Source organism: Xenia sp. Carnegie-2017, unplaced genomic scaffold (genome assembly GCF_021976095.1).
Source record: "Xenia sp. Carnegie-2017 unplaced genomic scaffold, XeniaSp_v1 HiC_scaffold_23, whole genome shotgun sequence".
NCBI classification, from domain to species: Eukaryota; Metazoa; Cnidaria; class Anthozoa; order Malacalcyonacea; family Xeniidae; genus Xenia; species Xenia sp. Carnegie-2017.
The window spans coordinates 16952022-16975439 of record NW_025813486.1 but is presented as its reverse complement, the minus strand read 5'-3'; the positions used below and the strand labels follow the sequence as shown (position 1 = coordinate 16975439).

General features: G+C 32.2%; 1 protein-coding gene and 1 pseudogene across 2 annotated transcripts in view; both read left to right on the top strand.

Moving 5' to 3' along the window:
• Nucleotides 1–17229, top strand: part of LOC124449845 — a 35133-nt gene extending 17904 nt beyond the window's left edge. Inside the window, exon 3 of one of the 2 annotated variants that reach the window (XR_006949623.1) lies at nucleotides 16946–17229. Coding sequence is in view for 1 of the 2 variants with exons in the window: in XM_047000761.1 (XP_046856717.1) it covers nucleotides 1571–2281 (711 nt within the window). In the remaining variant the exon portion in view is untranslated. Of the gene's footprint in view, nucleotides 1–1568; nucleotides 2340–16945 lie in introns of those variants that run through there. The other variant, XM_047000761.1, reaches the window with a different exon arrangement.
• A 4863-nt stretch (nucleotides 17230–22092) lies between these two features.
• On the top strand, nucleotides 22093–23164 carry LOC124449271 (annotated as a pseudogene).
• The last annotated feature ends 254 nt before the right edge of the window (nucleotides 23165–23418 follow it).

Sequence of the window (23418 nt, the reverse complement as noted above, 5' to 3'; positions counted from 1 at the left end):
AAAGAATAAGATTTTCTATTTTATTTTGACGTAAGATTACTCTGCCCTTTATTTAAAACTGTTGATGTACAAAAAAAATTGAGTAGTACAACTTCTCCAAATGCTGATATTTTTGTATGATAAAAAAATTGCATGAAGAAAGTTTATAAATATTTGTAAAAAGTGGTCAGAATGCTTAATAAAAAGAGAATTATTCACAGAAGAAAATTATATACAGTACTCATACAATTACCACTATTATGTATATTAGACTGGATAACGCATCTCTTGCGAAAATTGAAGCTGGAAGATCGATCATTTGATACTGGCTTCATGGGGGGTATCGGTCCCACTTTACTATACTTTTGTATTACAAAATCACAGTTTTCGCGTTTCTATTCCTTTTACAAACTTCTGAATAAGGCAAAATTTTTATGACATGCAGAGGAAAACCGGTAGAGAGTTTTAACCTTGAAGCTCTGTTTTTTTGGCTTTGTAACGACTGAAAAATAAGATGGCAAGTTGTATTGAAATTTGAAAGTTGAAGGTGACGAGGACAATTTCAGCCGTGTGAGACATTTTTATAAGATAAATACTTCAATTACAAATTTACAACAAAGTAAGAACAAAGGTATTCATATTTTCAACATATTCATCGATATTGAAGTTGTTCACATGGCAACTGGTTGAAAACTTTGCTTCGCATAATAACAACAGAGGTACTTTAATCGCATATTTTGATGATGTACATCTCGTAGAGTTTGATGATATCGTTTTCAACTTACTATTGTTCATAAAATGTCTTTCTGATTATTTTTCTATGTCGATTTGTTTTGCTTCTTCACTGATATAATAAAGACGTAATTTGAAATTATTATGATGTTAGCGATGAGAATAACAAAGTGTTGTTAAATAAGTAAATTTGTAGCAATCTTCCATAAGCGTCATTGCAGATGAAATTTTTGTAGCAGTAGTAGGATTCTGTAATATTTCTACATTTTTTTTAAGAAGTGCAGCATCAAATAATCTCCAGTTTGTTTCAAAACAATGCAGGTTGACCTTGTACCATCTCAATTTTCTGCCATTATAAAGCCAAGAAGATAAACTTTTTAATATTAGATATCTTTGCAGGTTGTTCTGTCCCTTTCACAAAAATTTTGCTGGAACCAAAAGTTTGTAGAACGAATAAAAACGCGAAAACTGTGATTTTGTAATACAAAAGTATAGTAAAGTGGGACCGATACCCCACGAAGGTCATAATCAGATAAGCCAACTTCCGGCTCAATTATCTTACTATATTTTATACATGGATGCCTTATCCAGTGTAATATACATATCAGTGATAATTACGTATTCTCAGCTAATAATTTTCAGACTATGGATATTTCTACCAATCAAATGCATAACCAAAAGTTTACATGTACTGTCATAAAATAGATAAAACAGAGTATGCGTACAATACGTTACATTCAATATTTTTTGTTTTAATTGCAACGATATCTTTTTTCATAATTTACGCTTTGACTGGAAATATTCATATGAAAAAATTGGTTAAGTTAATTTATAGTTAATCACAATTTTTTGTTTAGAAATGACACAATACGAAAATAAAGAGGATTTCCTTCTTTTTCTTCAAAAAATTCGAGCAGATCTTAAGCAATTTATACAAAAAAGAACAAGGCTGGTTACTTTGCTTGTTGACGTTGCGTTCGAAATACAAAAGCATGAAAATAATAGTCGCATTGCCCAACTCTCGGGTGATTCAGCTTCAATCGTTGGCACTTGTTTAGCAATTGCAGGTGGTGGGTGCGTTTGTCACTTTGGTGCTTCTTTGCCTCTGACTATTGCTGGTATCAGTCTTTCATTGGCTGGTGCAACAACTTCAAAGGGCGCGCAACAAGTTACTACAATTTTGCAATCTATTAAAGTCAAAGAAGCTGAAGAAGCTCTTCAGGAAGACTTTAGAATTAGGCAAAGACTTCAGAATGAAATTGGCCATTTTTATCTATTCGAAGATTTATTTGATGCTACGGATATATGCAATAATGTTGTTGGTATTTGCGATGCTGCCGGATTATTCGATTTCCAGTTTTTTCCTGACGAAATTGGTGTTATTTTCAATGGAGTAGCGCTTGGTTTTAGTATTCATTCGTTGATTACGACATCTATTGACGTACACAAGGGTTCGATTGTAAAAGTTGTGAAAGACATTGACGAAATAGCTCAGAAGTTGTTAAATACTATCGAAAATATTGAACACGCACTTATTGTCATCAATAATTTTATTGATTGTAATAATTAATTAGAGTATCCATTTTCACCATATTGTTTCAAAATAATCACAATTCTGTCCAGTTAAACACGCATCCAATTTCTCTGATATGTCTATTACGATATGGAAGAAAGTTGTGCACACGAGCTCTTAAAAACCTAAATACTGACAGGTTACAACAACAAAAAATAGTAGCAACCATCAGGGGCGGATCAAGCAGAGCAAAAAATCCTCATGCACTTGTACGTCGATCAGTCGAATTTTTTGTAGCTAGATCTAAACCTTATTGGATGGCGTTGTTTCAACATGTCAGCAGCGCTTTATCTATCAAATATGTAGAAACTTTGGTGTCGATTTACTGGGAATTATTATCGTCTTTGCGATCTCGCAAAATTTTCACGGAGGAGAACTTAGCACAACGTATCGGAGTGGATATCTATCGTAACATTAACGTGGAAAATTTCATCCCTGTTGCTGCCATAGACAACAGTCCGGATTTAATTGCAATAAGGTTTGCAAACATGCTGTTGTATGTATGGATTATGTGTTGATGATGTCTTTATTGACGTTATTAAAGCAGTAAACTTTGTTTACACATTTTGGCAGGAAGTGCACCATGAATGAATTTAAACATTGTTGCTTCATTCGGTTCATTGCTAATTTGCTATTACTATTAAAGTTGTGCAAAGAAGTCAACCTTGCTATTTTGCCAGAAAATGTATAATACTGCAAAATATATGGGCTTTGTTAGTTTATTATGTTCACAGTTCACACACATGAATTTTCATTATGGATACATTCGGTTATTTTGTAGTTTAAAAGCTTTCCTCATTAAAGTTTAGAAATTATTTTTAGTGCTTTTATACAATTTATGACCACACCAACCTCTTGAACTTGATAAAACTTATTTTATTTTTTATTGTTACCATTTAGATCTAATACAAGTGGTAATTGTTTGTATAGTTCTGTTTCTTTGGTGCTTGTTGGTGACAACTCTCTCATTACCACTCTCTTACTAATTACCTCCATTGGGCTGTTTCTAAATGCTGATTATTACTGTAGACATCCGTGCCTCATTTCACTTTTTCACAGCCATAAGAATATATTCAGATCTTTGTCAGGTATGATAGCTATGTGTGTATCATTTGAGGCAATGGATGCAGCAGGTAATATAGCATCTTCTAATTTGTTGCGGAAGAAGGATTTGCTAAACTGGGCAGATAATAGGTGGTGCGGTTTCATTTGTTTATTGGCTTTAGCTTCTGTAACATCAAGAACTATATACTCTTACCATCCTGATTTTGATTCCTGCTCAGAAAAATGCCAGCTTTTGTTTAATCAAAGGATTGATCCCAGATCTCTGAAATCAGAACTCACAAATTTTGCTCATATAAGAATTTTATTTTGTTATGAAGGTTTACTTGATTCCTTTTCATCATTTCAGCACAATCATTATGTTCCATTAATATCATTATCAAAAGGGCTTAAGAGAAAATGCACTTTTCCTTCTTCTAAACCAAAGAAAAGTACAACTCTGTCCAAACTGTCATTTTTAACTTCTTGTTCTAAAACGCTTAATCCTCAAGGCTCTTTAAGTGCAACCAAATTTGATGGGTCCATTAACACACCAACATCATCCCTGTCATCATCAAAAAGTGATGCTAGTGATGAATTTCATTTTCTTTTTCTAGCACTGCCCCTCTGGCATCTAATTCCACCTGTGATCATGAATTTGATGTTGCTTCTTTTAGGGAAAGAGTAAAAGGCATGAACAATTCTGAAATTGAGAAGCTTATTAAAAATGTTTTTATTCCAGATATTCATTATGAATTCCATCTGCTAATGGTAGATGGTTTCAGTTTGACTGGTTACAAGATTATTCCTGGTTGTGTTACTCACCCAAATTAGATGGTGCATTTTGTCTTCCTTGTGTTTTGTTTGGACACAGACTTCCAAATAAGCTTGTTAAGATGAAAAAACGTTTTATTGAACCATTTAGATATTGGCCTGATGCTAAGGCAGCTTTCAAACGCCATGAAAAAGCATTATCAGGGCTGCATTATGACACGGATGCTTCGTATAAGGAATTTCTTTACCAATCTTCAGGTAAAATGAAATCAATTGATGTGGTGTAAGATTCTAATTTAAAAAATAAGATTTTAGTTAACCGTCGTAAACCATCTGTAGTTGACACAAGAACCATCCTGTAGTTGACACGGTCATTCTTTCGTATCAATTGAATCTGCCTCTACGCGGCCATCGGGATGATTCCAAATATTACCTGAAATAAGTAATTACTCGTGTTTAGGTGTAGGAAATTTTGTGAGGTTGCTTAACTACCGTGTTCGATGGGGTGTTACTCTCGAGGTTCACTTAAAGACCATCCTAAGAATGCTTCCTATGTTTCCAAAACCACTCAAAATGAGTTTATCAGATGCTGTGGACAATACATAACTCAACACGTTGTCTCTGAGGTTAAGAAAAGCAAGTATTATGCGATCATTGCTGATGAGACCTGCGAGATTTCTCATAAAGAACAAATGTCACTTGTGCTTCGTTTTATTGATTCCGAGCTCAATATCAGAGAAGAATTCTATCGTTTTAATCATTGCAGGGAAGGTTTAGCTGGAAAGAATCTTGCCTCTGTCATTTTAAAATGCTTTAACGAGGATCTTTTCTTGGACATAAACGATTGTCGTGGACAAGGTTACGATGGTGCTGGTGCTGTTTCTGGCCACATAAACAGTCTTCAGTAATAATCGGCATGCTCACAACTGCTTATTATCGTCGCTCATCATAAAGAATTTTTAAGGTTGGGTTTGAAAAGTCCACGTCGGATGCTAAAGTGAATATAAAGTGCATTCATCAACTGCATCCTAGGCATGTTGATGAGATCTGATATTGAGCGAAACGGCTGAAGTTCTATAGTCTTATGCTATTTTGGAAAAACTCCTTTCCAGGGTGTGCATGCTCCGGATGCCCCTAGGCAACAAACGCCTCCGGCTATTTTGCCTAAAAATTAAAAATCCTGGATCCGCCCCTTGTAACCATTATCAAATATTTACTTCCAGTAACGGATATAGGGGTAGTCACAGCAAGCAGCAGCGACCAAAATAAATTAAAGCTGCTTAATTTTAAATTCAAAGTACTTTCAGATAAGAGCTATTGGTTTTGAATTCCTAAAGAATATAATTTCACAAATGGACTTGTCTCTGAGGTGCTTAGAAAAGTTAATTTATTCCAAAATGTGCAGCAGTAATTTATTTTGAAAGACGTAGATTCGCCACTGTTTACTTCAAACATACAAAACTAATATAACCAAGTATAAAAGGTTTAAATAATCAATTAGAATGTTGTAATGATTACCATACATCAAATTCTGATCAAACCAACCAAATACATTTGGTTACAACCAAATACTATTTAGTCAAATTGGAAAATTCTTATTTGGTACTCAAAGCTTTATTATTGCAACATTACCATCTTAAATTGATTGTAACAACAGAAAGATATAATATTCTTGTCCGTAACTAATTTTTACTACCATTCTGTCTATTGTCTATTGTAAACCATTGTGTTTACTGTCTTTATATAAACATTCATTTCGATTATAGCGTGTTTTTAATGAAGCTTACATTAATTATTAAATGCATTTTATGGCTGATTATGTACTTTTGCGTCTTGTGAATAATTAGTCTATAGTGTCAATATTGTAATCAATTCATACTTGGTTATTCTAGCAATTAGTAACCAAATACCTTAAGGTTGACTTTGACCAACTTAGGTGGCTTTCTTATATGAAATATTCAAATCAAATATTCAAATGTTTGCAAATAGGCCTAAATGAATTTTTCAAATGTTTACAGGCTCTTTGATATATTTATGTCCATTTTACGAAGAGTGGAAGCTGACAAATTTCAACTCAAAAAGTTGTCATACTTTGCAAATTTTTTTGGCCGTCATATTTGGTCATCTGACGTCATAAATAACACAGAGAAAGCGCAGCTTATAGTAATTTTTATACCTATGTTAAGAATGTGTACTTCTTATGACATCAATTTGGCAAACATTTCATTCGGGAAGTCAAAAACTTCTACTTTTCATTGCATAAAAATTAATTTGAGAGCAAGTACTTTTGAATAAGCACATAAAACAACTGCATTAACATTTTAACCTAAATTTAACTGCCTTTAATAGTTGCATCGAAAACAGCCTCTTTTGTTTGTTGTTAACAATTCATTTTGCAAAGTATTGCATAAAATTTAATCCGAGAAATGATTTTCACATCTTTCATGCAGAATGGATGTATTTTGATATTATACCATAGAGCCAGGTAATACTCCATACAAGCAACATTATTGTAAATGCATTTTTTCTGTATTAATTCTCTCCATTAGACAGTTTGAAAAAATTTGAACAGTTAGTATTTCGTTAAAAGCGTTTTAGAGGAAATATAGAATGGTACAAGTTATTTTCCAGCGATTAACGGATTTTTACGTAATTGTTACGACGTGGGGAGACTCCTGTAAGATGATCAAACCTTGCAGCTATGGTTTTTGTGACATGCAAAGAGTGAAGTTAAAGGATTTTTGGGAGGAGACTCGATTTTACATTAAAAATAAGTGATGGGCTTATTACCAAGTGTGTACAACTATTTAATGACCTATATGGTAACTAATAATTTGAAATCTTCTTTTGACTTACACCTAAGATAATGACTTTGTAATGAGTTGAAGTATAGCTTTTAAATCTTGTGTCTTGTTATAATAAATCAAATCATGAGTTTACAAGATAATGTGTCTTTGAATGCGTTTTCTCATTTATATCTTCAAATTGTCTGCTGGAAAAGTTTTTAGTCACATAAAGTTTTAAAAAAAATTAATTAGTCCAGAATGTGCGAAATGTTGTTATATTGAGGTGCTAATTACAGTCTCACTAGCCGTGATTTTCATTATCATAAAAAGGCTGGACAACGAACTAGGTAATTACATTTTGCGTCTATCTACATGTTTTTCCTTATTTTAACGCTATAATATGTTCAAAAAATGCGTTTAGGTCACCTAGTTATCTACAAAACTGTCTCCTCTGTATCGCTTTCCACATCCTAACCACATTTAATTAAATCTTAATAGATTTAGAAATGTCAGAGAGTGCTGACTAGAAAGGTTTCCTTATTCCTAGCGAATCCTTCTTTCCCCAATCACTTGGTGAAGGCAATTCCATGATAGGAACAATTGACTAGCCCCAGCAAAATACCTCTCTTAGTAGACTGCACATTTAATGTTCTCTTGAATTGCACCTTTAATAGGAGGAATGTTACTAAGATTTCTTCCCATCTGGGCATAAATCTCTTTGCGTGTTTCATTAACGAAGGCTTGTGTACTTTTACGGTGGTAGAGTAGTACGACATACCTCTTCAGCACTTAAAGAGTGTTATTACTGGGCGTTTGTGATTAGTGGTGGAAGGAGTCAAATGAAGAATGGATACCACATTCAATTTTTGGAATTGGGAGGGGGGTAGTCGCTTGAAAGATAGATACTATTTTCGTCAACACATTCTAACATTTTTAATTCTTAATCAGCTTTAATACAATGTGGGTGCCAGCAAGGATTTTAAAAGCGATGCTCAAGTGCGAAATCTTCATTTAGAGTAAACAACTCTTGGTGCATGCAAAGGCAGTGTTGTTGGAAAAGTATTAAGGTTGGAGAAGCACCAGCTTTGAGGGGCACTTTTGGTTAAGAAAACGGCCGCAAAAAATGCAGAGAGACTGTTTTATTACAAACGACGCAAAGATACACCATTTGTACTTTGTATTTACGCTCTTCAAAAATTTCGACGACAGTCAGATGTCATTCTTATTAAAAAATATACTCACCAATAAAAATACACGTGACGCAATGTGCTAGGTGTCATATATTACACAAAAAGTGGAGAAACCGATAGCATCGTCTTTGTGGCAGGTACAGAAATTATTTTGTTGAAAACACAAATCAAAATACATAACATCTTTATAATTTAATTATAAATGACAAAAAATTTATTTCAAGAGATCACCATTCCGTCCGGCAAACCCATTACCTCTACTGCTATAATGTTGTACCTCGATGATTGAACTCAATAAAATGAATATTTTCAAGCCCTTCAAAATATTATTGTACTACATATATTTTTTCAAAAGATGCAGCAGTCATTACAAATATTCATTATTTCTACATGTGGCATTTTCCAGTATTTGAACTATGTTCCCATAAAATGACAGTAATCATAAATTATTTACATATATTTATGTCTTATGTATAGATTATTCCAGCACAACTGGCTTTTTAACAGTACAAATCTGTTGTCAAAAAAGTACAAGGACATTCATATTCCCATTCAGTGGTGGATCTAGGGTTAGTCAAAATTAATTACTGTGGCACATTTTGGCATATATTTACATTTCTAAGCTCCTTTGAAGCATAGCCAAATGGCGAAATTATATTCTTTAGAAATTCAAAACCAATTGTGCTTTCCTGAAAGTACTTTGAATTTAAAATTAAGGAGCTGTAATTTATTTTGACTAACGCTGGATTCGCTACTTTTTCCACTCGCAACAACTGAAATGTAAATTAAAAGTTCTTATATATTTTTTAGTTTTTCTAAAAAATAGGAAAATCCCTTTTCAAGATTACTCGCTTAACGTAAGAAAATGTGACATGGGACAACATTTCATGTATGTGAAATACTCAGGTTTAATACCATTCCACTCAAATTGTCAAAATAAAAAGCTTCATAGCTCAGAAAAGACTCAAAATCAAAGGTTGTAGTAAACAGCTTCTCATGTAATCAATGTTAGTTTTCCCAAATTTTAAACAATGTGTAGTATAACTTGTTAGAACTATAATATTTAAGCAACCATTTTATTACAACGTAACCAAATACAACGTGCAGTGCAATAAAACAGAATAAGAATAATAAAGAAGAGATAGGATGTTAATAAGACAAAGAACCTCATTATAAACAGAAGTGTTTGTGTCAAAGTCCATGATCAATTATCCAATGATATATGATCGTTATAGATATAAATTTCCTGTATCATATTACTCTATAATAACACGTTTATCCTAATATAACTGTCCAATGATTGAATGATCAATGATCATAAACTGAAAAGCCCCAAACATTTGTTTATGATAAAGTAAATAATAGTATGGCGCCTTAGGGCTACAGATTTTTTGTCCATTGAAACATATTTGCAGGAGTGTAGGATTTCGCTGCCATATAACGGCCACGATTCCCCAAGCACTAGAGAAATCATAGCTAAAAGTCCTTCGGCAACAACAATTTTAGAAGCATCAATCTGCTTACCATACACCATATTGACATAAATCGCATCACATACTCGAAACATCAGTCGACAACAACAAAAACAGTCCTTCTCAGGACTATACCAACCTGGACGATCTACATCTACAAACATGTGAAGTCATTGATACCACTATTTTAAAATAAAATATTATTATTATCTTAAGGTTTGTAATCAAAAATACTTTGCTTTATGTCACTAATTTCTTCAGTATAACAGAGACGCATTGTAAAACAGTTCCTCCTCATGTTGAAAATGTAGATGTATGCTTCAAGTTGCTTTTTAGGGCAGTTAAATGTTTTTTAATATATGGGATATTTGTCATTTGTTGTCATGGGTAACATTGCTTCGGACAACATGAGTACATCAGCTTTAATTTGTCCAGTAATGTTTGTTTTGTAGTAATTCATGCAATTGATTTAAATTTAAGTATTTCTTCAAAGTAGTGTTGTACAATGCCACTTACTGCAGTCATCAGCTTAAATTTTGAAAGATTTTATTCGAATCACGGAGTCTTCTTTTTGTCGTTTCAGTATGGAAGATCTTTTGATCACAAACGTTTGCATTGTCCAATCGCCCATGTGATCTTTTAAAAAGGCCACATGGAAAATGTGATAATACAAACGTTCATCCATTGTTATTAAAGTAGTAACCTGGCAAGCTATAGGTCAGGAGTTTTTTCCTCACGACATCTGTGACCATTTTACGCATGTCAAACTTTTTCTTTCTTGTCTTGACTCCATTTGTGCATGAAAGTTGGTTAGTTAAGGAGAGATTGTACTATATATAGGCCTGTAGTACCTATTTATTTTGAAGTTGTGGACATATAATTGATGATTACAGTGCGCACAATAAGACGATTCCAAATTAAGTCTACTTAAATCGTCGACTGTTTAAAACAGTAAATCAAGTCGTATTATGGCCAATATAGCTTTATTTCCTTAAAAAAGACAAACAAGCATTTTATGATGCTTTGTTTTAGCAAGGAATTCGATCAAAGATTAAACTGTTGAATTTTATGTACGCTCTCAATGAGCTCTTAAAGAGCCCTGAGTTTTACAAGAGTATTTCATGCATTTTTAATAATGAAAAATAGAGGTGTTAAAAAGGAAAAAATTACAAATCAGTTGGGCTGGGAGTCCCTGCTTTACCTGCATTCTGATTTTCTAATTTATGAAGTTATTAATTATACGTTATATATAATTATATCACCGCACCATTACGTCAAAAGCTTAAGTATTGCTTACATTGTATAATAATTAACAATTAATGTATGGCCGCTGTGTTAAATGTGATTTGTTCATTTATGGTCATATGGCTTGAAATAAATGCAAAGTTTTCCGCCCGATAAGCGAATAAAACGAATTAAAATTTATTGCCAGTTTATTTTAATATCATAGCAAATAAAACAGCTGCATGTTGAGCTAAAAAATAAAAAAAAACATTTCTTGAGTTTATCTAGCGATGAGATTTAACTTTTAAAAGTAAATAGAATTCAAAAAATTTCTTGGAACAAATATCCCTCCAAAAACGTTAATTTTTTAGAAGAGCTGTTGAATTCCATGATATTTTTTCGCATACAACAAAACACTTTTTGTAAGTTCCCACAGGAAATTGTGATTTTTGTTCTTTTTAGATTCTCAAACTGACTAACTGGCCACGCTTACTGTTTTCACCATTTTGAAATTTTAATAGATATAATATGAATCCTGACGATTCAACTTTATCGTTTCCATATCCAACATATTTTAACCACTAAGATTTGTATTGCCCATTGTCAATGTGATGTTTTGAAAGAATCTCATGGAGAATCTGATAATACAAACGCTAGTTCCTTTGTGATGAAACTTCTACGCCAAATATTTATAAATACACCAGTGAATTTCTTCCCTATTGCAGCTTTTGTAATAGAGAAGACATCTGCAACTATTTCTCGCTTGTAATAGTCAATTCTTTCGATTCTGTACTGTCTCTGTTTGCGGGTAAATTGTTCCTTCGTTAAACAGCGAGCGATGATAGCATAAGCATGTATTACCTACTTCGAAATCAGGGGCGGATCTAGGGTATGTCAAATCAGTCACGTGACAAAGTCTTTGCGTTGGATCCAATATCTACGTCCATAATCATAAGTATAGTTAATGTATTAAAAGAGGAAGTGGGAATAAAGTTTACAAACAGGCAATCCTAAGAGCGGGAGAGAGTAAAACTTATTTTTTAAAGATACAGATGCTTTTCTTTCATTTGCCCAACAACGCTAACTACAGCAACTAAATCCATATCTATAGACTAGAGTAACCGCTGCCACTATGCATATTGCGGAGAAAAGAGGATTGCCTGCTAATTTGAACAAAACATAGATGATGCTGGTACGTAAATGTTTTTCATTGTTTGAAAAATCGTCACTACTATAAAGTTACAGTTGAACATAGAAAAACGTTAAGTTGAATATAACGAAATTCCATTAAGGTTTATCGGAAAAAAAACACGCTTTTAATCCGTTTAAAGTCACACCCTATGTCCTTTTTACCAAATGAAATTCAAATTGCAATCATTTTCGTAAATTAAATTTGCCAGTCGTATAGCAAATAATATCAAAAATTTAATTTGTCTGTGCATAGTATAAGAAAAGTACATCTCAATGCATTCTTAATGCATTAAAACTTAATACTATTTAAATGGATCCAACTGTTTTTTTTTACTTATATCGCCAGTAATTTCAGGTTGAACTTGCTTTAAAAGTTTCCTATAAATATTGCGTTTTTGATCTTTTTAAGTGGGAATAAACCATCCGGTTTTAATGTAAAAGTCCCTATACAGTAAACTTTTCGGGCTCTCGTCGCTGAGTTTGTGCAACAGCATGGTTCACAATTGTAGCTACAACATAAATACACATAAAAATTCGTAATGAGAAAGTAAAGTTAATCACTTACCAAAAGTTGTTTAACGAGTGATTTTGGACATTCGCGAAAACCATTTGGAAATTTATACTCCAAATTTATAATCTTTTGGAATATCTCATATTCATTTCTGAAGCACAACCGGGAGTAATTGGTGAATCAGAGAAGATTGAGCAACCGTACTATTTTATAATATCAATTCGGCGTGATTTATTACCCTGCTCTAAACGGCGGCAATCCCGATAACAGTTGATATATGATATATCCAAGAGCCCAAAGATCCGAGCTTTTTAAGAAAAAACTCATTTCACTCATGTAAAAAGTATATACGTACAATGAAAATAATAATGTAGCAAAATACCAAAGTTAAAACAAACAAATTTTTTTTACTCGATTTTTGCTTTGATTTTTGATATCTATTTTTAAAGATTACGTCAAAAATATTCATTCTTCTTAGAAACAATGTGCAAAACTGTTGATGTTTTCTTAATCAAAGAAAATGACGACACATTGACTCCCGTGCTGGGTGTAACTGAAAGGGGAGATTCTTTGTGTACTTGCAAGAATAAGCTAGGGATAAAAAACATAGCAATACAGCAGTGCACTGTACCTTTTGCACGCTCTTTTATCAGTTAAAAGTTCGGGTGAAACATATTGAGCTGTCCCAGCAAAAGAATTTCATCCTTCTAAAGACAAATAAAAAAAACTTGGTTGCAGGTCTTTACTGACAAGAAATCACTTCCTAGAATAACACTTCCCTGCACACACACTGTGCTTATGAAATACAACTTAATATTCAATCCTAGTTGGCTGTTGTACAACAGCTTTATATCTCCATGTGCTCTAATTTTCTTTTTACACTTAAGTTTTTCGCACAATTTTCAAAGACTTTTCCAATTTCGCAAAGCTTTCTATTCCTCCTAAATATTTTTTATGTTTTCAGTAACGTTCATTAAATTCCTTTTATCTGCATTTTGTAGAAAATCACATAAAAAATGTCAATGACCCACACAAAGAATGACAGTTGTTTGATCTCACAAGTAAACGAAAATTTCAAAAAATAACAAGGAATGAGAGAGATAATAACAAGAAAGATCGCCTTTCTAAAACTAGGAGCATAAGATTTTCAAACTGTGAAAACGTCTTCACACTTTACGTTCTCCGTAGTTCACCTGAACGCAGGCTATTGTCTACCAACCTTTTCCGGTTTGATCTGGTTGTCGAGAATCTTCGCGTTTCCAAAGTCTGTGATTTTGATATGCATGTCATCACTGAGCAAAATGTTTTCTGGTTTTAGGTCTCTGAGAGAAAAACAACAAACCATGAAATTAGAACTAAGATTTGCCAATTTAAAAATGCTGGCAAATCACGTAGCTATCAGGATCTCTGCTTTGAATATCGTATTTGCCAAGTATTGCCAATAATTGACACTAGGCATTTCTATAGCCAACTCATCCAAATTAAGAAACACTAAAAACTGTTGTAAATGTGTGTTGAATCAACTGCCAAATTTGCAAAAATGCGTAGCGTTATCTAGTTCAACGTAAACTTAAGTTTTCTTTCTCTTTATTTTTTTGTATAAAAATTTTATGGAGAATGTGAACAAATACAATGCTATTACGATCACCATAAAATAATGACAATAGAAATCCCAAACGATGGAGGTACGAAGGAGATTTCTCAAAGTAAAACTGCCCATGTGAGGCTCCTCATCAATGCAACACGGTGAAAATAATTACAAATAATTTATATCAGTTTATCGGACAACAAACGCCACAACATTACAGAAACTGGAAAATAGCAATGATTTCGATGAGAATGACATATACGTGATATTTATTTACCACGTACAGGAGGAATCACAATCTCGTCCCAGGCTCGCTGTTTTGCAAATACGGAGTATAGTAAATTAGATCGAATACTATCTGCAGCATTAAAAACAATAAGTAACTAATCCAAGGGATGTGCTGCCCCAGTCCCCTTGTCAGGGAAATGAGATGTGCTCCCCAAAGCCCCCTTGTCACAAATTCGGTTGTGCTGCTCCTGCCTCCTTGTCAGCAAAATGAAAAGTTCTGCCCAGTTCCCTTGTTACGATACGTTTGCCACGCTGGTGTGTGATAGTATTTAGATATTGTAAACGGACAATGACTTCATCATAAAACAGAACACAAACTGAAATGTTTCGTTTCTAATAATATCGTTGAAAAAAAATCTGAATTCTGATTGGTTAAGAGCAGTGCATCTTCCTAAGCCCGAGTGCAAAAAAAACGAAATCCCAGTGCAAAAAAGCGAAACACCAGTGCAAAAATTACATTGGCTGGCGTAAGTTTTAAGTAATTTTTCTTTGGCGACCAAGTCAACGATTCATACACTTATAAAACTAGACAATAAAAGTGGAAGAAAATTAGACATGGTTGCCATAACAACGAAAACGGTTATCCCATTCAACATCTTTAGATTTTACTGGCATTATTGAATATTCCCGCATAGGTGAGATTTCCAAAGTTGGAGTGTGTTTGGTGGGAAAATTCAAATTCAAGAACTTAAATGATTTAGTCCATTTTGTCGTGTTTGGGTGTTTTTGTGCTAGGCTATTCTTGCTCTTATGTTATTAGCGATAAAGTTGTTTTTCCAAACAATTTTAAAGGTAAACTTCAAGTGGGCATATATTGTTGATAAAAAGAAACTTGCATGCTTGACATTAAAATAACGTTTTCTACAATAAATTAGTAAATACAAATTTCGTATTTTTACATGGGTTATTTTACAAAACCCGAATGTAGGGCCGAGTTTCATATTTGGATTTTCTTATTGAGAGTTTTCATCAGTCGCCATTCTTGGGGAATATTGCATGTAATGAAAAGAATTTATGTTAATTTCATGCTCTGTTGAGGATCGTTACTTCGATGTACTCCCCCAAAACGGCCACTTATATATGCAAACACTTTATACTGTCACAAGATTACAAAAACCATGCATGAATGACACGAAGTCTTTGAAATAATCAAAATTTTTCTTGCCTAAATGGAATCTCGCGTTGGTGTCACTAATGACATGTATGATGAGACATGATATGACTTACGTATAACAAGACGCCGACCACAGAATAGATATCTTAACAGAAGGTCCACTCGAGTCGGAAACTTTGATGTTTGTGTCCCCCACTTTTCTGAAGCAAATTCTAAAGGAGACACCCTTCCAGCTAGATACTTCCATGAGATCGCAGTAGAAAATATAGGGGTTTTTTACAAATATATCGTTTTGCAATACAAAAGCTTGGAACCTTATCTCCTTCTCAAGATGATAGCTCTTTCTAAAAATTTCGGCAAACGTTTCTTTACCTTTAAACGTGAATTATTAGTTAAATAACATTTTCGTTCTATACTATTCCATATTGATTTTGTGAAAGTATCTTGCTTTGAAGCCACGCATGCGTAATGAAAAGTATGCAACGATTTTAGCCGAGTGGGCCTTCTGTTAGATGTGTATTCTGTGACGCCGACATAGACGTCTACATACGATCGTGCTCTGGTGATGAAACAACTTCCGTTTTATGATGACCTGATTCAAATATAAGCGAATCTGGAAACACATATCGTTTGTTGTTTACGGTATTCTAAACTCGACAGTATTTCAAGAAACAAATGTGACAAAATTTACAGTACAATTACTTTTTTTTACTATATGCAGAGTATATGATAAGGAGAAATGATACTGCTGAAATTAAAGTAAAATTTCATGTATAAATTTTAAAACAACTTCCTGCAGTAGATTAGCTATTCATAAAAGAAGACAACTGTGTTTCATACTTTATAATTACATGATATGTTTAAATTAATAGATTTAATGATAACCTAAATAACCCTTAACAGCGCTAACTTTTTAAGGTTGTCATCTTAAACCAAAGACGTATTTTAATTCCTTTCATAGAGGAGAACATCCAATCCACTGAACAAAATTTTATAAAAACATTAAATGTAGTTAATATAAGTGTATATATATAAGTGTTTACATCATATCTTTGTATATAATATGCAAGACATCAATGTTGTAATATTACGATAAAAGTGCCTAGTTTGCATTCTTGATCAATAAATTCGATTTATCGAATTACACAAACTTGTACTAGTTTACTTTTTCCTCTATGGAGCACGAGTTGTAATTAATCACCGCACAAAGAATGAATAGCCGTAAAAAATATGTCCAGCTTTTAAAAAGCTATCACTAGAATACCCGAAAGGCAGTATTTACTGCTTGTGTGAGAGTGAATTGCTTCCAATTGTGTAAGTGTCACTTGAATGAGAAAGGAGTCGTTGGTTTGACATTTGATCATTTTGGTATTTTGTACTTTGTGCAGCTTTCAGATTTAATCTTTTGCTATGTCGATGGCTATTTATCTTGCTCCAGTCAAGATTTTCTTTGTTAATATTGTTGCTTTTTTCTTTTTCTAGCAAAGGTTCCAGACGAACGTTTTGGCTTACCATAGTCTAGAATTCCCATACCCTGGAAGTACTCGATGATATTACTGAGCCAGAGTAATCTCAAGAAGTATTAGATTATCCTTCAGGATGGGATGATGAATCATTTAATAAAATAAGTCGTTTGCTTAATAACTTAAATAGTTTCTTGTTTTGCTTTTCAGTTTATCTTTTTTTTCAAGATATTAGAACAGTATCAAATTTTGTATTCATTTCTTCAAAACGAAAAAAAGATTTGAATTATGGTGCATTCAAAATTGGAAAATTTGTAACGTCACTGTTTAAAGACGACAAAATTCAGTGAATTCCAAAAAACATAGTTGATGTATAATTTCCCCTTCTCGACACAATCACAAAGAGCTGTGTTTGAAGTTCTTAATTCAGTTGCCAATGTGGTATCTGAGCGTTTTGATGATATGAAAATTTTTTATATTTGATTTTGTGAATTTAAAACTTTTTCATAATGAAAATGGTGAAATACCTCAAGAAAAGTTAGAAATCTCAATGATAAGTATAATTCTCTAATTAATATACCATTGCATGAAAGTCAACTTTCATTTTTCTATAGAGACGTTGATTTTCAAAGAAAGACCGGCCATTGTTTGCTTTATTATATTTTTAAGTTTAATCGCCATTCCAATTTACATAAAGTAGTAAAACAACAGAATGAATGGTGCAATAGCCTTAGCTAGTGCACCAGTTGAAAGGTCTTTTCCTATTTGAGAGTTAAGGGCAACCTGAAAACAAAATTTATCAAGAGCGTCTCAGTTGTATTTGTGGGATTTGGATTCTTAAAGATAATAAAGTCAAATAAGAAACCTATGTTTTACATGATAACATTGCCTAAAAGTTAATATGTAAAGATTGAGCAACTTTTGTTTTCTGGTGTAATATAATTTCAAAACAAAGAAATTGCTCAAGTATGTCTTGTTTAAATTCCATCATTTACATATTACAACGCTTCAAGTCTCTTTCTACTTGTCAGTTTTGAATCGCAAATTTCATTGCCACAACTTCCATGAAATAATGGGTTAGGTCACACTGAATACGTCACGCTAATTACGTCAAACTGCAGGACCAATTATATTTTGCTAGCTACGCCAATGAATCCAGTTTCATCTTTGGTTTTGGAGTTTGTCAATTGTAAAACGCTGACTCAAATTTATAGAATCGAGAGGTATTGTCTTTGTTCTTCTACTCTTTAATATATCAGTGTTTTCAAAAATAGACTTTCTTGAATATGGGAGGTGAAGAAATTTATAATGTAAATAGTCATTGATAAAATACACTTTTGGTGTAACATTGAACCACATGATTTGCATATCTTGTTTGCATGACTTATAAATTCATCATCTACCGGCTAAATGTGTAAAATATTAAGACAGTTTGCAAAACTTATATGACTATCACCGTTTCCTAGCAAACATAGACAAGTCAATAATGCATTACAGCTATTTTTTGTAATGGTTATTTGTAATACTGTTGCAGTTATTGACAACGTGGCAAGTTTGTGTAGTTTGTGCAATAATTAGTAATGTGTTAGTTAGAAATAATTTTGTTCTTTTAGTTTTTTAGTGAAAACAGATGCTTTTTCCTCTAATTAAGGAAAAAATACAGATCATCATTGGAGAATGTTGTGAAATATAATTCATATGATTCGTGCCGCAGCATGCAGAAGATTCCATCATTATTACGTGGCGAATATTAATTGACTACAATACCAAAGATTTTTATAGAATATTATTTAGCAATTACTATGCGAAATGCAAAAAAAGTTTAGCTGTAACAATTATACAGATAAAGAAATTTTAATACAGGTACTTATTTAAATATACAGCAAAATTTACGTCGAAATAACACTGTAAATTTTGCATGAAAAAGCAAAGATCAGGTAATATTTGCAAACATTCATATATATTCATGACCATTAATTTGCGTAATTTGTTGATTGGGTGATCTAACTACCAAAACGTTAAAATATTTTTTCATTTTTCCGTAGAAAGGACCAACTAAGATCTTTCTTGCTAATGATAATTTTCTAACGTACCTAGCTCACAATTACTCTGTAATTTAATCATTTGTAATATGTTAGTTGTCATGTTCGAACATGTTGACGTTTGCACAACAATGAGCAAAATACTTTAATCAAAATTACTTCAATGATAAAAGATATTCTGAAAATATTTTTGCAATCCTCTCTTCTTATAACTTAGCGAGAAAAATACGAAACGCGTTTGGTAAGTCCTTAATTATGAATGACCTTACATTAGTGACTGTTGGAAGACTTCATGTGATGTAAGATTAAACAGTCCTTTATCAAAGCAATAACCATTTGTTTAACAAAACGGGAAATCCAAATAAGGTGATTGATATTTGTAATGAATGCTTAAAGACATGAATGGTCTATCAAAACGACTGCTATATCAAATAAAGCAAAATAATGAGACGTAAAAACACAATAAATATCAGCATGCAGAATATTCTGTTAAAATGACTTAAATTATTCTACTGAAGCAATTTTACGTTCAGTGCACAATATTAAAAACAATCACTTTATGAAATTGAAATTAGTTTAATTGATGCTAGAGACGAATTCATAAAATATATAGTCTTTCTAACAATACTACGTAGAGAAAAGTTTTGTGGAAAATATCGAACTACCTACTAAAGAAACTATTGCACTTATAACGGTTTTAAGACAAAGATCGCAATCTTATATACGTGGCAAACATTACTCTTAGTTCTACTTTTAACAAAGAAGTTGGTGCTGAAAAAACAATGGTCTTGGTTATTTTGGTATATTAACACGAACTATCAATAACATTGTATTTTACTGAAGTTTGTGTTCAAACAAATTCAACAGCAAAATTTATCATGAAATTATGAATCAAACTTGATTAAATATTTGCAACTCTTTCGCAATTTTATTAGTCATAATACATCAATTGTCATGATCAACGTGGCAAATGGTGTTATTTGCACAACAATGATAAACGATTTTAAATTAAAATTTCCATATTGATAAATTACAAATCAATTTTGCTATATTATCGTTTTTTAACTTGAATAGCTGAAGAATATCAATCAGGTTCATTACTATGATAACGCTAAACGATGAATGATCTTTGTTTAAAAAAATGTTTCAAAAAATGTGTGACACAGAGTCAGCAAGATAATAATCATGCATGAACAATCTTAAACAAATATAGTTCTCACAGCATGTAGAAGAATCTATTACTTTTACGAGGCATATATTTTTTTTAGGACTAATGTTAAGATTATTTATTGAGCAATATTTACCAAATATTATTGCATACTCTTCTGTTAATAAAATTAAACTTACAAATATTAGTTGTTTTTTAAGTTCACTCTAACTTTTGGTAAGCTTGACTGATTCTATTAACACAAGTTTGATATTAACTGATTCTGGATGGAAAATGAAAACAAAAATTAAGAAGCTCTGAATTTCAGTCAGAACTTTTTAGCTGGTAGCTGATTCAAATACGTTATTTGTCAAATATATACAACGTTAGCAATAGGAATACGTTTAAGTTTTATTTTGAAAGATAACAATCCATCTGTAGCATAAAATTGATACGTGTACATGTATAATATTATAATATGCTTAATTGTATTTTAAAGTTTAAAACCTATAGAAACAACAATTTCAAGTCTAACATTGAACCCAAAATAAATACCAAATAATTGTCAAAAAATGTTCAGGTATCCATTTGTCTATTTGTTTGTTCACGTTGTAAATTGATTGAGACAACTAGCTGCTAAAACAGTCAATGTATCAGAACAAGAACATTCTTTTGTTTGTAAAATAATAACTGTTGTAGACAACGTGGCAAGATTGTGTCATTTGTTCAAGAATGAAGAAGATTATTAAATTAAATCTTCTTCAAGAAAACATGGGACAATCTATATATTTGGTAGTAGCTTTCATGTTATTTCAGCAGGAGTAAATTTAAAAGCTGCTCTTAATACATTGATTTACTTTTGACATTTAAACACATTAAATACATGTGGACTTTGGCTCAAATACAAGAACAAGCCTTATATGTCATAATTATTCTAAATTTTTACTTTTTAAAATATTTTAGCGATCACAAACAACGTTGCAGTTTAGGCATATCATTTGCACAACAATAAGGAATAATTTTTAATAATTCATGCTCCAATTCATGATACAAAATACAAAAGTTGATTTTTGCAATAGTCCAAAAATTTTTCCATTGAAGAAACTGCAAATGCTGCGCTTAAAATTTTAATAATCAAACATAATTAGAACTTAGTATAAGGCAGTTATTATATTGATGCTAAAATATCATCTTTTTGTCAGAGAAATTTCCACGTAATAAGTCAAAGATACAAGATAACAATCTTCATTGACCTTGACACCATAATAGCATTCACAGTATGCTAAAAGTTCTATCAGTACAATTTGGTGTATATCTACCTCTACATATATGTACTAATATGAATATTTAAACTAAAATGTATTTGGCATACTCCTATAATATTTTCTCTTTAAAATACTCGCTATTGCTAAACAATGTTGCTGCCATCATTGACAACGTGGAATGCTTTTAGTAACAGCAAATTACGTTTTTTGCAAAACAATGAGGAATTGTGAATAAGCTTTTCGTGCTGAAGCGGAAGTGTATACGTTGCCAATTCAGTAGAATATAATACCGGGACAACTTGTAATTCAGCATTAGACACTAACTACAAGCTAACGAACTTTATTTTGAGAAAAGGTTGACGAATGGTAAAAATGAATATACTTCCTTGGATGTTATTAATTTTGTCTATATCAAATAGTGTTGCTACTCTAAAGAAAAACAAAAGAAAGGTTTGAAGTAATAGTTATAACTTTAGTCTACTATCAGTGATGTTTGCATTTAAGTCTGCTTTTAAGTGTATTTACATGAAAGAGAGATTTTGAAGGCTTTGCAATATCATATTATTTTGCCCACATAGTTTAGTCAGAATTAAGCGAATATAGTAATGTTTTGTTGGTTGCCAATATTGTAAATATATTTGCAGTTAACTAATTAACTGCATAGTATTTTTGTATTTAAATTGACGGGAGGTTCAACTTTTTATCATAGGAAATGTTGTGCAGGGTAAATAAAAGATTTTAACTATGATTTAATTATGAAAGGGGCCACAATCTGGACAGCACTTTCTTCGTCTTTATATAGAGACAAAGTTCAACAAGATGTTCTGCTAATGGCATCCCTGGAATCCCTGGAATACCTGGTGCACCAGGATCGTCAGGACGAGACGGACTCAAAGGAGATGTAGGATCAAAAGGAGAAAAGGTGAACCTGGTAAACCTGGTGTATCGCTGAAAAATGAAATATTTAATTTAAACTGGAAACAATGTGCATGGAAAAGGGTTGACGTCAAAGATCATGGACTGATACAGGTCATATTAATTAATATTTTCAAATTTCTACAAGCAATAATGTCAAATATTGATAAGAAATAGAAACGTCTTATAGCTTTTTTCATAAACTATAATTTCATTTTAGAACTGCATTTTTACAAAAAAGTTCGAAAACACATCTCTTCAAGTTTTTTATGGAGGTAACTTACGTATCGCTTTTTGCAATTATTGTTGCAAACGTTGGTATTTTACATTTAATGGAGTGGAATGTAAAAATCCTCTTCCTATTGATGGAGTTTTTTATATGCAAAGTGGAAAATCAAAAAATCTCCATCGACATCGTCATATTGAAGGATATTGCAACAAAATCCATAAAGGAAAAGTACAAGTTGGTTTCTGGGTCGGCAATTGTGCTGGTTTTGGTCACGCAGATGCAGACAGTGGATTCAATTCAGTTTCTCGTATTGTTATTAAAGAAGTTTCTCCTCCACAAGATTAATTCACTTTCAGAAAAAGCAGTGCGGAAATAATTCATGATAATTTATGACTTTTTTTTCATATCTTGGGTTCAGTTTAATGATCTATGTAATTCAGACTTATGTAAATGTTATGTTGATTTATTAGTATGTGATAATGTACGTTCATATATAGCAAATTTTGAACAAACATGATTTCTTGCATGAGCAGATATAGCGTTAGCAGACTGCCTTTCATTACTGTCGTTATAATTCTTTTATATCAAATTGCATTACTGGTCTATTTGTTCAATAAATTTGTTTTTTTTCTCTCAATAACTTTCTTCTTTAACTTACTCCTGAGCGTAATTTATCAAATTACTCTCAGGCATTACTTTCAATTACTCTCAATTAGCATTTTCCTCAATTAAAACACTATCGTGGCTGACAAAAATCAACAAACAGTCTTCATCATTTTGAATATACAAATAAAAATGTATTTTGCTACGTAATGTTGCATCTTCCATCATTTCATGTTGTTGTGTGTTACGCAAAGAAATCAGAGCTAAATTAAAAAAAGATCATTTGAAATT